This window comes from Chiloscyllium plagiosum, unplaced genomic scaffold (genome assembly GCF_037043375.1).
Source record: "Chiloscyllium plagiosum isolate Xiang-an unplaced genomic scaffold, Cpla_swu_hap1 HiC_scaffold_47, whole genome shotgun sequence".
Lineage (NCBI taxonomy): Eukaryota > Metazoa > Chordata > Chondrichthyes > Orectolobiformes > Hemiscylliidae > Chiloscyllium > Chiloscyllium plagiosum.
The window spans coordinates 8056951-8072766 of record NW_028270185.1 but is presented as its reverse complement, the minus strand read 5'-3'; the positions used below and the strand labels follow the sequence as shown (position 1 = coordinate 8072766).

The following is a 15816-nucleotide window of genomic DNA, read 5'->3' as shown; positions in this document are numbered from 1 at the left end:
ACTTCGCTATAATGGAAGAACATTAATTGGGGAACACCTTACCACAGGGCTGTGGGCAGAGCTAGATCAAGCAATGATGTAGACTGTCTCATTAGCATTTTTTTGGGAGAGCATGTGGACCTCCCTGCATTTGTTGCCCGTCCCTAATGAACCAAATTTTTAAGGTGAGATGAGGAAGCTTTAAAAAGGACATGGGGGTCAGTTTTTATACACAGAGAGTGGCCTGTTGTGAGGAAGGAACTTGCAGATAAAGTGGTGGATGTGGGTATAGTTACAGCGTTTAAATGATGTGGAGGTGCCGCTGTTGGGCTGGGGTGGACAAGGTCAGAGGTCACACAACACCAGGTTATAGTCTGACAGTTTTGTTCAAAATCACAAGCGTTCGGAGCGCTGAGCTTTCGCCAGGCGAAGCTTGTGATTTAAATAAACCTGTTGGACTATAACCTGGTGTCATGTGACTTCTAGGAGAAAGTGAGGTCTGCAGATGCTGGGGATCAGAGCTTAAAAATGTGTTGCTGGAAAAGCGCAGCAGGTCAGGCAGCATCCAAGGAGCAGGAGAATCAACATTTCGGGCATAAGCCCTTCTTCAGGAATCTACAAGGTTCCTGTTCCTTTGATGCTGCCTGACCTGCTGCGCTTTTCCAGCAACACATTTTTAAGTCACGTGACTTCTGACAACTTATAAAAGACATTTGGGTAAGTACATGAATAAGAAATGTTTCGAGGGATATGGGCCAAACGCAGGCAGGTGGGACTGGCTTAGGTTGACATCACGATCATGGTGTTGGGGTCGTTTGAAATTTGGCATTCTTGCACAAGTCCTGATGAGTGCCTCAGTGGAAGATTTTTTTAAAAAAACGAGGTGTCACATCTGTCTGTCGACCGCGCAGTTGTTCCCCCGAGTAGGAAACCGTCAACGAAAGCCAAGATAAGGAGGAGAAGAGAACGTGCCTGAGGAAGGAACGGGCTGCTGAAATTCTCATCCTCCACATCAAAGTTCGAGGTGTCCGTGTGACTGGTGATAGTTGGGATGAAGGGGGGCTCACTCTTATCGATGACGTCCCACTCGATGCCCCTGAAGAACGCGTGCCCCTTCAGGTCCCCAATGCCATTCCGTCCCAACCGCTCCTCCCTACTGCAAACCAGGCCCTGGATAAAGGTCCTCGCCTCATCTGACACGTCATGAATGGAATCCGGGAACTGAAGATTGTCCTGAGGGCGTTTGGGAAGAACATACAAAGATTTCTTTTAAAAATTTTTTTCTCATTCACAGGATGAAGGTGACGTGGGCTGGACCAGCATTGATTGCCCTAATTGCCCCAGAGGGCAATTTACCCATCGCTGTGGGTCTGGAGTCCCATGTAGGCCCAGACCAGGTAAGGATGGCAGTTTCCTTCCCGAAAGGTTAGTGAACCAGATGGGTTTTTCCAGCAATTGACAATGGATTTACAGTCATCAACAGGCAAAGAAGCAGAAATTAGGCCATTCAGCCCATTGAGCCACTCTGCCATGCAATCATGGTTGATAGGTTTTTCAACCCCATTCTCCCGCTTTCTCCCCATAACCCTTTCTCTCCTCGATACTCAAGACCCTATCTGTCTCCGTCTTAAATATACTCAATGACCCGGCCTCCACAGCCTCCTGTGGCAGTGATTTCCATCGATTCCGCACTCTCTGGTTGAAGAGGTTTCTCCTTATCTCCAGTCATTTACTAAATTCCACCCAGGTTATTGAAGCCTGAGGAACCTTGGGGGTGAGGGTTGAGTAAATCACCAGTTTTGGCCTTCAGTGGTCGCTGAGGTGAACTATGGGATCTCAGAACCCCTGGGTTGCCAACTCCAGTTCAGTCAGTTCCTCACACTCTCATACACCAACACAGGGCAGGTGACTGAGGTGTCAGTGGGGGAGCACTTTGGGGCCAGCGACAATAATTCTATTAGAGTTAAAATATTGATGGGAAAGGAGAGACCGGATCTAAAAGCTGAAGTTCTAAATTGGAGAAAGGCCAATTTTGACGTTCTTAGGCAAGAACTTTCAAAAGCTGATTGGGGGCAGATGTTCACAGGTAAAGGGACGGCTGGAAAATGGGAAGCCTTCAGAAATGAGATAACGAGAATCCAGAGAAAGTATATTCCTATCAGGGTGAAAGGGAAGACTGGTAGGTATAGGGAATGCTGGATGGCTAAAGAAATTGAGGATTTGGTTAAGAAAAAGAAGAGGGTTACCTCAGATTACAACAGGATCTGGACCAGATGGGCCAATGGGCTGAGAAGTGGCAGATGGAGTTTAATTCAGATAAATGCGAGGTGCTGCATTTTGGGAAAGCAAATCTTAGCAGGACTTATATACTTAATGGTAAGGTCCTAGGGAGTGTTGCTGAACAAAGAGACCTTGGAGTGCAGGTTCATAGCTCCTTGAAATTGGAGTCGCAGGTAGATAGGATAGTGAAGAAGGCGTTTGGTATGCTTTCCTTTATTGGTCAGAGTATTGAGTACAGGAGTTGGGAGGTCATGTTGCGACCGTACAGGACATTGGTTAGGCCACTGTTGGAATCTTGTGTACCAGATATCCCAACTCAATCTAATCCCACCTGCCAGCACCCGGCCCATATCCCTCCAATCCCTTCCTATTCATATACCCATCCAGATGCCTTTTAAATGTTGTAATTGTACCAGCCTCCACCACTTCCTCTGGCAGCTCATTCCATACACGCACCACCCTCTGTGTGAAAAAGTTGCCCCTTAGGTCTCTTTTATATCTTTCCCCTCTCACCCTAAACCTATGCCCCTCTAGTTCTGGACTCCCCGATCCCAGGGAAAATACTTTGTCTATTTACCCTATCCATGCCCCTCATAATTTTGTAAACCTCTATAAAGTCACCCCTCAGCCTCTAACGCTCCAGGGAAAACAGCCCCAGCCTGTTCAGCCTCTCCCTGTAGCTCAGATCCTCCAAACCTGGCAGCAACCTTGTAAATCTTTTCTGAACCCTTTCAAGTTTCACAACATCTTTCCAATAGGAAGGAGACCAGAATTGCATGCAATATTCCAACAGTGGCCTAACCAATGTCCTGTACAGCCGCAACATGACCTCCCAACTCCTGTACTCAATACTCTGACCAATAAAGGAAAGCATACCAAACGCCTTCTTCACTATCCTATCTACCTGCAACTCTACTTTCAAGGAGCTATGACCTGCACTCCAAAGTCCCTTTGTTCAGCAACACCCCCTAGGACCTTACCATCCAGTGTATAAGTCCTGCTAAGATTTGCTTTCCCAAAATGCAGCACCTCTTGTCTCCTTTAATTGGTAAGGATACAGTCGCCATAGTCCCAGTCTTCCACGAGAGAGAGAGAGTGAAAGCTGGTGGTGAGTTTAACCTGAGACAATGGGCAAGGTTTAGAAGATGGAACCTTTGCGGGTGAGCTCAGCTGGCGCGGGGATCATACCCATCCTGTTGGGCATCAGCAACAAGCCATCCAACCAACTGAGCTCCAGCCGCCAACACCAAACAACATCCGTCCCTGATTCCTTGCGTGTACGACTCTCAGAGGTAACACCCCTCCCCCCATCATGGCTTCTCCCGTCTCTTGGAAAGAGTAGGATTGTGCTGGAGACCTGAAACGAACACAGAAAGTGCTGGAGAAACTCAGCAGGTTTGTCAGTGAAGAGAGAGAGAAAGAGAGAGAGAGAGAAAAGAGAGAGAGAGAGCAGAGTAAACATTTTGAGTCCAGCACAACCTAGCTTTGCAACTCATTTGCACAGAAGGCTGTGGAGGCCTGGTCATTGAGTAGTCAAAAGGCGTGGTGCTGGAAAAGCACAGCCGGTCAGGCAGCATCCGAGGAGCAGGAGAGTCGACGTTTCGGGCAAAAGCCCTTCATCAGGAATGTGTGTGGTGTGTGGAACATGGGTCTACATCCTGATGAAGGGCTTACGCTCGAAACGTTGACTCCATTGCTCCTCGGAGGCTGCCTGATTGGCTGTGCTTTCCCAGTACCACATTCCCGAGTCCTCACTTTCTCCCAGGTCATTGAGTATATTTAAGACGGAGATAGACAGGGTCTTGAGTATCGAAGGGTTCAAGGGTTACGGGGAGATGGTGGGAGAATGGGGTGGAGAAATTTATCAGCCGTGATTGAATGGCGGAGCAGATTCGATGGGCTGAATGGCCTAATTTCTGCTCCTGTGTCTTAAAAGTCTATTGATGACTGTAAATCCATTGTCGATTGCTGGAAAAACCCGTCTGGTTCATTAACCTTTCGGGAAAGAAACTGCCATCCTTACCTGGTGTGGGCCTACATGGGATTCCATCTCTAGCCTCTGTACTGGGATCTGCTGGAATGCCATTAAGCCATAGAGATCTACTGGAGGCAGTTGAGTCCACACTGATCATAACCCAACCACCTCTCTAACCCAATCCCTTGTGCCAGTTTTTGGCCCATCGCCCTGCACGATACTGTGCCCTGCTACCCCACGGTCTCGCCCTTGTCCCTCACCCTGTGGTTGAGGATCTTCCTGTAGGTTTCAGTCAGGGTCTCAGCGTAGAAGGGGGTCTGTCCGAAAAGCATCTCGTAACAGCAGATGCCGAGCGACCACCAGTCACACTCCGGGCCGTACATCGCTGAGGGGTCTTCCACTGCCCGCAGGATCTCCGGGGAGATGTAGTCAGGAGTACCCACAGCAACAGCTGACCATACCTGGAAGAAAGGTGGCACAGGGTGAGGGATGTGGCATTGCCAACTCTCTGCGCTGCCCTGGAGTGTTCAAGGATTTGGGGGGGAATCAACTGCAACCATTTACCACCCCTTCCCCCAACTGCCCCTTGAGAAGGTGGGGGTGAGCCGCCATCTTGAACCACTGTGAGACACCCACAATGCCGTTAGGGAGGGAGGTCCTAGGACTTTGACCCAGCGACACTCAAGGAACGGCGATATATTTCCAAGTCGGGATGGGGAGTGTATCCTATGGCATACTGAGGGAGTGTCAATGGTCACCATTAGATTCTGAATTGAAGCCCTGTCATCAGGGAGGTGATGTCCTGGTGATATTATCGCTAAGACTGTTAATCCAGAGACACAGCTAAAGTTCGAGGGACCTGGGTTCGCATCATGCCATGGTAGATGGTGGAATTTGAATTCAATAAAAGTTTGAAAATAAGTCTGTAACGATGCCAATTTTGAGGGGAAAATCCCCATCTAGGTCACTAATGTCCTTTAGGGAAGGGAACTGTCATCCTTGCCTAGTCTGGGCCTACACGTGACTCCAGACCCACAGCAATGCAGTAGACTCTTAACTGCCCTCTGGGGCAATTAGGGATGGGCAATAAATGCTGACCCAGCCAGGGGCACCCTCATGAAGTTTTAAAAATTGCAACACCCCTCACGATTAACATGAACATGAGTTTTTAAAAATTGTGACTCCCCTCACGATTTAATCCGAATGCTCAATTTGCTTTCCTGATGACTCGATTGCGCTGGCGTGCTAACCCCAGGATGTGAGGCCAATCTGTCCTTTAAAACTCAGCCCGCGACGATGAGTGTTTAAGGAAACACAGGATCAGTCCTTACCTGACCGTTAACACCCAGCCGTAGACAGGAGCCAAAGTCAGCGAGCTTGATGTGACCATTCACATCCAGGAGGATATTATCTGGCTTCACGTCCCTGAGAAGACAGAACGGATCTCAATTCGTGCGACCATCAGAGTGTCAAACACAAACCACCCTTTCCCTTTCACACGTGCTCAAAGAATTCCGATCAACGGGATTTTGTAGGGTCTGTCCCTCAGCTTTTTAATGTTTCCCATGTGTTGCTGGGCTACACCCAGAGTTGGGCTCTAAACCCAGCTTCCTGAAATTAGGATCAAACCCAACCAGGGTCACCACAACCGCAAATTAGTGAACCCTCACAGTCCATTTTCTTTTTAAAATTCTTCCATGGTGGAGTGGGTGTCACTGGCTGGGCCAGCACTTAAAATGGCACAGTGGCTCAGTGGTTAGCACTGCTGCCTCACAGCGCCAGGGACCCAGGCTCAATTCCAGCTTGGGGCGACTGTCTGTGTGGAGTTTGCACATTCTCCCCGTGTCTGTGGGGTTTCCTCCCATCATCCAAAGATGTGCAGGTTAGGATGGACTAGCCATGGGAAATTATCGTGTAGTGTCCAGGGATGTGTAGGCTAGATGGGTTAGCTGTGGGGAATTGGGCTTATTGGCTGTGGGTCTGGATGAGATGCTCTTCATAGATTCCCTACAGTGTGGAACCAGGCCCTTCAGCCCTACAAGTCCACACTGATCCACTGAAGAGTGACCCATTTCCTTATGACACTACATTTACCCCTGACTGATGCACCTAACCTACACATCCCTGAACACTATGGGGAAATTTCCCATGGCCAATCTACCCTAGCCTGGGCACTACAGGGCAATTTAGCATGGGCAATCCACCCTAACCTGCACATCTTTGGACTGTGGGAGGAAACCGGAGCACAAATTTGCTAGAAATGCTTGGGAGGATTTAAACTAGTAAGGTGGGGTGGGACCCAGGGAGATAGTGAGGAAAGAGATCGATCTGAGACGGGTACAGCTGAGAACAGAAGTGAGTCAAACAGTCAGGGCAGTCAGGGACAAGGTAGGAATAATAAATTAAACTGCATTTATTTCAATGCAAGGGGCCTAACAGGGAAGGCAGATGAACTCTGGGCATGGTTAGGAACATGGGACTGGGATATCATAGCAATTACAGAAACATGGTTCAGGGATGGGCAGGACTGGCAGCTGAATGTTCCAGGATACAAATGCTACAGGAAGGATAGAAAGGGAGGCAAGAGAGGAGGGGGAGTGGTATTTTTGATAAGGAATAGCATTACAGCTGTGCTGAGGGAGGATATTCCCAGAAATACATCCAGGGAAGTTATTTGGATGGAACTGAGAAATAAGAAAGGGATGATCACCTTATTGGGATTGTATTATAGACCCCCCAATAGTCAGAGGGAAATTGAGAAACAAACTTGTAAGGAGATCTCAGCTATCTGTAAGAATAATAGGGTGGTTATGGTAGGGGATTTTAACTTTCCAAACATCGACTGGGACTGCCACAGTATTAAAGGTTTAGATGGAGAGGAATTTCTTAAGTGCGTACAAGACAATTTTCTGATTCAGTATGTGGATGTACCTACTAGAGAAGGTGCAAAGCTTGACCTACTCTTGAGAAATAAGGCAGGGCAGGTGACTGAGGTGTCAGTGGGGGAGCACTTTGGGGCCAGCAACGATAATTCTATTAGATTTAAAATGTGATGGAAAAGGATAGACAAGATCTAAATGTTGAAGTTCTAAATTGGAGAAAGGCCAATTTTGACGGTATTAGGCAAGAACTTTCGAAAGCTGATTGGGAGCAGATGTTCACAGGTAAAGGGACGGCTGGAAAATGGGAAGCCTTCAGAAATGAGATGGCAAGAATCCAGAGAAAGTATATTCCTGTCAGGGTGAAAGGGAAGGCTGGTAGGTACAGGGAATGCTGGATGACTAAAGAAATTGAGAATTTGGTTAAGAAAAAGAAGGAAGCATATGTCAGGTATAGACAGGATAGATCGAGTGAATCCTTAGAAGAGTATAAAGAAAGTAGGAGTATACTTAAGAGGGAAATCAGGAGGGCAAAACGGGGACATGAGATAGCTTTGGCAAATAGAATTAAGGAGAATCCAAAGGGTTTTTCCAAATATATTAAGGACAAAAGGGTAACTAGGAGAGAATAGGGCCCCTCAAAGATCAGCAAGGCGGCTTTTGTGTGAGCCACAGAAAATGGGGGAGATACTAAATGAGTATTTTGCATCAGTATTTACTGTGGAAAAGGTTATGGAAGATACAGACTGTAGGGAAATAGATGGTGACATCTTGCAAAATGTCCATATTACAGAGGAGAAAGTACTGGATGTCCTGAAACGTTTAAAAGTGGATAAATCACCAGGACCTGATCAGGTGTATGCTAGAACTCTGTGGGAAGCTAGAGAAGTGATTGCTGGGCCTCTTGCTGAGATATTTGTATCATTGATAGTCACAGGTGAGGTGCCAGAAGACTGGAGGTTGGCTAACGTGGTGCCACTGTTTAAGGAGGGTTGTAAGGACAAGCCAGGGAACTATAGACCAGTGAGCCTGACGTCGGTCGTGGGCAAGTTGTTGGAGGGAATCCTGAGGGACAGGATGTACATGTATTTGGAAAGGCAAGGACTGATTCGGGATAGTCAACATGGCTTTGTGCGTGGGAAATCATGTCTCACAAACTTGATTGACTTTTTTGAAGACGTAACAAAGAGGATTGATGAGGGCAGAGCAGTAGATGTGATCTATATGGACTTCAGTATGGCGTTCAACAAGGTTCCCCATGGGAGACTGGTTAGCAAGGTTAGATCTCATGGAGTACAGGGAGAACTAGCCATTTGGATACAGAACTGGCTCAAAGGTAGAAGACAGAGGGTGGTGGTGGAGGGTTGTTTTTCAGACTGGAGGCCTGTGACCAGTGGAGTGACACAAGGATTGGTGCTGGGTCCTCTACTTTTTTCCATTTACATAAATGATTTGGATGCGAGCATAAGAGGTACAATTAGTAAGTTTGCAGATGACACCAAAATTGGAGGTGTAGTGGACAGCGAAGAAGGTTACGTCAGATTACAACAGGATCTTGTTCAGATGGCCAAATGGGCTGAGGAGAGGCAGATGGAGTTTAATTCAGATAAACGCGAGGTGCTGCATTTTTGGAAAGCAAATCTTAGCAGGACTTATACACTTAATGGTAAGGTCCTAGGGAGTGTTGCTGAACAAAGAGACCTTGGAGTGCAGGTTCATAGCTCCTTGAAAGTGGAGTCGCAGGTAGATAGGATAGTGAAGAAGGTGTTTGGTATGCTTTCCTTTATTGGTCAGAGTATTGAGTACAGGAGTTGGGAGGTCATGTTGCGGATGTGCAGGACATTGGTTAGGCCACTGTTGGAATATTGCGTACAATTCTGGTCTCCTTCCTATCGGAAAGATGTTGTGAAACTTGAAAGGGTTCAGAAAAGATTTACAAGGCTATTGCCAGGGTTGGAGGATCTGAGCTACAGGGAGAGGCTGAACAGGCTGGGGCTGTTTTCCCTGGAGCATCGGAGGCTGAGGGGTGACCTTATAGAGGTTTATAAAATTATGAGGGGCTTGGATAGGGTAAATAGGCAAAGTCTATTGGGATCGGGGAGTCCAGAACTAGAGGGCATAGGTTTAGTGTGAGAGGGGAAAGATATAAAAGAGACCTAAGAGGCAACTTTTTCACGCAGAGGGTGGTACGTGTATGGAATGAGCTACCAGAGGATGTGGTGGAGGCTGGTACAATTACAACATTTAAAAGGCATTTGGATGGATATATGAATAGGAAGGGTTTGGAGGGATATGGGCCGGGTGCTGGCAGATGGGACTAGATTGGGTTGGGATATCTGATCAGCATGGACAGGATGGACCGAAGGGTCTGTTTCCATGCTGTACATCTCTATGACTCTATGACCCGGAGGAAACTCACATAGACACAGGGATAATGTGCAAACTCCACACAGATAGCTGCCTGAGGCTAGAATTGAACCCAGGTCCCTGGCACTGGGAGGCAGCAGTGCTAACCACTGAGCCACCATGCCGCCCTAAGTATCAGCACAAGTAGCAGCTCTTCGGAGGATCAGTCTGGACTCGATGGACCAAATGGCCTTTGTCTGCACTGCAGTGATTTTACGAGTCTCTGCTACAGCTTTACAGTCACCGTTACAAAGGATAACCCTCATAGAAATCACAGAATTCTTACAGAGCAGGCAGGAGACCATTTGGACTATCGTGTCCTTGCTAGCTCTTGGAATGAACAATCCTGTCGGTACTGCTCCCACTCTGTCAACCTGGAGCTCCGAAAATGTTCCCTTTCAGATAATTCCCTCTTGGAAAGCCGTGGCTCTATCACTGTCTCCAGTCCTGCATTCTAGACCCTAACCACGCGCCATCTGCAAAAGCTTCTCTTCGTTTCGTTTGCCAATTAACAAACTGAGCTGATTCTAAAATCCCACCAGCGTTGGCCTGGGGATCACATGTAGAATGACATCCAAGTTGCTATAATCTTACCGGACCATGGGGCTGCTTTGTCATGAGAGAGAGAGAGAGAGATGACTGCTGGTGATTTAACCTGAGGGTCACCACATCCTCAGCCAAGAGGACAGACTCTCACGGTTACCCCAGCCCACGATGGGAACCGTTAGCGTTACACTGCTTTGCAATCCAACCGTCCAGCCAACTGAGCTAAACCAACTCCCAGCCGCCCGACACAAGCACCTGCTTTTCACTCGCCCTGTGGGATGTTGGAAATAGAAAAGTTTCCTTTTATCTCTGTTCCTCCTGCCCATCATTTGTTTGCTCTCTCTAACCCTCGCTGTCTTCTTCACTGAGTATGGCCAGTTCATCATCTGAGGGGGCTCTTGCCGGTGGTGTCAGTTATTTCCCAGCTAGGCCTCAATAATCCAACCTGTTCTGTTGTATCTGTTGGTCCCGGTGTGGTCTCCTCTATACCAGGGAGACCAAACGCAGACTCGGGCAGAGAGTCGCAGAGCATTTACGTTCTCCACGCATCAACCAACCCGACCTTCCGGTAGCCATCCATTTTAATTCGCCCCTCTCCCCACCGTCCCACTCCCCCTGGCGACACCCCCCATCCTTGGCCTCCTCCTCAGAGCGAGGCCAGATGGAAACTGGAGGAACAACACCTGATATTTCGCCCGGGATGGGGGCTTACAGCCCAATGACCTCAACATTGACTTCACCAGCTTCAAAATCCCCCCCACCCCCAACCTTACCCCATGTCCAGCCTTCCATCTTGCACCCGTCAGGACACAATCACAAGAATACCAGGTTTGAAAGGGGACAGTCACTCCTCCAGCCCCTCCTCCTCACCTCCCTGACCTGTCCTCACATGTCCATCTTCCTACTCACCTATCCGCTCCACCTTTCCACTGACCAATCACATTAACCCCTGCCCAGCCTGTGTCCACCTATCACCGTCTCACCTACCCTTCCCCCAGCCCCACACCCCTCCTCCTTCCATTTATTTCTGGGCTCCCCTTCCCCTCCCCAGTCCTGAGGAAGGGTCCTGGTCTGAAATGTTGACTTTCCTGCTCCTCAGATGCACCCGGGACCTGCTGTGTTTTTCCAGCTTCACATCTACTGACTCTGACCTCCAGCATCTGCAGTCCTGACTGTCTCCAAGAGATAATGAAAAATGTGCCAAAGCCTTCCATCTTGCACCCATCAGGACACATTCACAAGAATACCAGGTCTGAAAGGGGACAGTCACTCATACAGCGTGAGGGGACTATTCTGATTGGTTGGCAACTGGACTCTGATTGGCATGGACAGTACGCCAGGCAGAGTTGGGTGCCAGGTTTGGTGCTCTCTTCTCACACGGAAAAAATTGTTGTTCCTGCTGAGATCTACCATTCTTGAAAATGTGTCCTGATGGGGCAAATATCTTTGTTGGCGTACCTCATGTTTTTTTGTAATAATACTCAAACTCTGTACCAACAAGAGACCATCAGAGGCAAACATCGAATGTGCTGTGAGTATTTTGACCTAATTTGTTTGAGATTCCTTTTAGATTTGTTTGTACACAGGTGAGAATTGAGTTTAGAGTTGAGGGTGTGGCGCTGGAAAAGCACAGCTGGTCAGGCAGCATCCAGGGAGCAGGAAAATCGACGTTTCGGGCATTAGCTCTTCATCAGGGAAGACGTTGATTCTCCTGCCCCTCAGATGCTGCCTGACCTGCTGTGCTTTTCCAGCATCACATTCTTTGACTCTGAACTCCAGCAGTCTCCGAGGGAATTGAGTTTAGGCCTCCTGGCTCAGAGGCAGGGACACTGCAGCATAAGAGCCTGGCTCTTGATAGTTTCCCAAAGCAACCTGTTCAGACACACCGTCTGGAGCAGACGGGACTTGAACTGGACTCCCCTGGCTCAGATGTAGGGACGCTACCACTGTGCTATAAGAGCCCTCCTTCAACCTTTACGGATATCTTTCCCCGAATTGACCCACTCAGAGATGTTATGCCACAAGTTGTTGAACAGGCAGAGCTCCTGGCTCAGAGGTAGGGTCACTACCACTGCATCCCGATTTTGTTCTGGCGATATTCGGAGTTGCAATATATTCTCGGTCAGCAGACCACCGTGGAAACAAACCAATCACAGTTTCCACACAGTCAGTCACAGGAAAGTCTGGATCACACTCTATCCAAACCCATGGCCACTTCTGTCTAAAAGGACAAGGGACAGCAGATACATGGGAACACCACCCCCCTGCAAGATCCCCTCCACTCCCCATCCTGACTTGGAAATACATCGCCATTCCTTCAGTGTCGCTGGGTCAGAATCCTGGAATTCCCTCCCTCAGGGCATTGTGGGTCAACCCACAGCACATGGACTGCAGCGGGTCAAGAAGGCAGCTCACCCCCACCTTCTCAAGGGGGCAATTAGGGACGGGGCAATAAATGCTGGGCCCAGCCAGTGACACCCACATCCCACAAAATGAAAAATCATCCATTATGCTGGGGCCTACACTCCAGCTCCTGCCCTCAGCAGAGACTTAGTCGGTAACCTTTCACCGGTTTCGCCAGACTAACCGCCCAGACGACTGGATAGACTGAGCCCATCAATAGCTCTGCACCTCACATAGCCCGAGGGTTTGAGCTACAGGGAGAGGCTGGGGCTGTTTTCCCTGGAGTGTCGGAGGCTGAGGGCTGACCTTACAGAGGTTTATAAAATCATGAGGGGCATGGATAGGATAAACAGACAAAGTCTTTTCCCTGGGGCCGGGGAGTCCAGAACTCAAGGGCATTGGTTTAGGGTGAGAGGGGAAGGATTTAAAAGGAACCTAAGGGGCAATTTTTACACATTGAGGGTGGTACGTGTATGGAATGAGCTGCCAGAGGATGTGGTGGAGGCTGGTACAATTACAGCATTTAAAAGGCATCTGGATGGGTATATGAATAGGAAGGGTTTGGAGGGATATGGGCCAAATCCTGACAAATGGGACTAGATTAATTTAAGATGGCTAGTCAGCATGGATGAGTTGGACCAAAGGGTCTGTTTCCGTGTTGTACGTCTCTGTGACTGTAAGACCCTGGGAAACTAAGTACTTCCTCAGGAGGCAAAGGAAATTCAGCACGTCCGTAAAGACCCTTACCAATTTTTAACAGATGCACCACAGAAATCATTCTAACTGGACGCATCACAGCTTGGCTCGGCAACTGCTCTGCCCAGTACTGTAAGAAACTGCAGAGAGACGTGGACACAGTCCAGTCCATCACCAGCCTCCCATCCACTGACACCGTCGACACTTCCCACTGCCTCGGGAAGGTAACCAGCGTCATCAGAGACCCCTCCCACCCCGGTCAGAATCCCTTCCACCCTCTTCCATTGGGCAGGAGATATAAAAGTTTGAAAACACGTTCCAACAGATTCAAGAACAGCTTATTCCCCGCTGGATGAATGGACATCCCAAATTTTAAATATAATGTTGATCTCTGCGCACCTTCTCTGCAGCCGTAACATTGTACTCCTCGCTCTGTTACATCACCCTAACGCACTCTGTGTGGTATGATCTGCCTGTACTGCACGCAGAACAAAACATTTCACTGTACCCAGGTACACGGGGCAATACTAAATGGAATGCTGGCTGGTGGGGGTCTTACCGATGGATGAAGCCAAGCTGATGGACAGAGTCTATCGCCAGTAGCAGCTCTGCCAGGTAGAACTGGGCCATAGGTTCTGGGAAGCGATCACCAAACCTGCCCATCAAAGTGAGGAAGTCTCCGCCAGCGTAGTAGTCCATGATGAAATACTGAAAAGGGGAAAGGGCAGAAAATCGCACAAATTCCTTTCTCAGAGAGCAGACATCAGCAAAAGAAATATTCAACTCCCTTAACCTTTGGAAGGCAATGGGAACCACCGTGCTGTCAGGGTGGCACAGTGGCTCAGTGGTTAGCATTGCTGCCTCACAGCGCCAGGGACCCGGGTTCAATCCCAGCCTCAGGCAACTGTCTGTGTGGAGTTTGCACGTTCTCCCCGTGTCTGCGTGGGTTTCCTCCGGGTGCTCCGGTTTCCTCCCACACTCCAAAGAAGTGCAGGTCAGGTGAATTGGCCATGCTAAGTTGGATTAGTCAGGGGTAAATATAGGGGGGTGGGTTACACTTCGGAGGGTCGGTGTGGACTTGTTGGGCCGAAGGGCCTCTTTCCACACTGTGGGTAATCTAATTGCATGAGGAAAATGAGGCTCATCAGCACAGGAGGGAGTGAGGGTTGGAGATCAGAGTCTGAGAATGTGGTGCTGGAAAAGCACAGCCAGTCAGGTAACATCCGAGGAACAGGAGAATCGACGTTTCAGGCATAAGCCCTTCATCAGGAATGAGGCTACATATTTTCCATTTTTTTTTTGTCTTTTCAGAACCCTGTCAGAACGGACAGCCTTCAGGGTGTTGGAAACAAGCAAGGTGGGGGATTTCAAGCCTCCATTCCTGATGAAGGGCTGCTGCCTGGCCTGCTGTGCTTTTCCAGCACCACACTCTTGACCCCAACGTCATCACAGGGTGTACATACAAGCAAGAAACCAGCATAGATCACTCAACCCACTCCTCCATTCAGTTGGATCATGGCCAATCCTATCCCCATAACCCCATGTTCCCAATAGCCAAACCACCAGAACCTGCACATCCCTGTACACTATGGGACAATTTAGCACGGCCAATCCAGCCTAACCTGCACATCCCTGGAAACTACGGGACAATTTAGCACGGCCAATCCAGCCTAACCTGCACATCCCTGGAAACTACGGGACAATTTAGCACGGCCAATCCACCCTAACCTGCACATCCCTGTTTTACTCCTGATGAAGGGCTTTTGCCCGAAACGTCGATTTTGCTGCTCGTCGGATGCTGCCTGAATTGCTGTGCTCTTCCAGCCCCACTGATCCAGAATCTGATTTCCAGCATCTGCAGTCATTGTTTTTACCTCGACAATTTAGCACGGCCAATCCACCCTAACCTGCACATCCCTGGACAATATGGGACAATTTAGCATGGCCAGTCCACCCTAACCTGCACATCCCTGGACACTGGGACAATTGAGCATGGCCAATCCACCCTAACCTGCACATCCCTGGACACTTTGGGACAATTTAGCATGGCCAATCCACCCTAACCTGCACATCCCTGGGCACTTTGGGACAATTTAGCATGGCCAATCCACCCTAATCTGCACATCCCTGGACACTATGGGACAATTTAACATGGCCAATCCACCCAAACTTGCACATCCCTGGACACTACGGGCCAATTCCCATGGCCATTCCACCCTAACCTGCACATCTTTGGACTGTGGGAGGAAACCAGAGCACCCGGAGGAAACCCACGCAGACACGGGGAGAACGTGCAACCTCCATACAGGCGCCCGAGGCTGGAATCGAACCTGGCACTGGCACTACTGAGGCACAGTGCCACTTCCTGTAAGCCAGAGACTCAGCCATTGCTGTTTGGGGACATGGCAACTGCTGGAATTCAAACTAACTGAATAAATCTGGAATTGAAAGCTAGTCTCAATGATGGTGACCATGACACTATCAGCGATTGGTATTAAACCCATTTGGTTGACTATTGCCCACCTTCTCAAGGGGTATTTAGTGACGGGTAACAAATACTGGCCTCGCCAGTGGTGTGGACATCCATGTGGACAAATTTCATGAAGGAAATCTGCCGTCCTTACCTGGTCTGGCCTACTTGTGACTCCAGGC

The 15816-nt window shown here is 48.9% G+C and overlaps 1 protein-coding gene across 2 annotated transcripts in view; it reads right to left on the bottom strand.

Annotated features, from left to right (window-relative positions):
- dmpk (DM1 protein kinase) overlaps positions 1 to 15816 on the bottom strand; it is a 44666-nt gene that overhangs the window by 20720 nt on the left and 8130 nt on the right. For both annotated transcript variants that reach the window (XM_087984153.1, XM_087984154.1), the window contains 4 exons: positions 13724 to 13872; positions 5566 to 5659; positions 4495 to 4695; positions 952 to 1212 (listed from right to left, as the gene is read on the bottom strand). In XM_087984153.1, coding sequence (XP_087840279.1) covers positions 952 to 1212; positions 4495 to 4695; positions 5566 to 5659; positions 13724 to 13872 — 705 coding nt within the window. The remainder of the gene's footprint in view (positions 1 to 951; positions 1213 to 4494; positions 4696 to 5565; positions 5660 to 13723; positions 13873 to 15816) is intronic.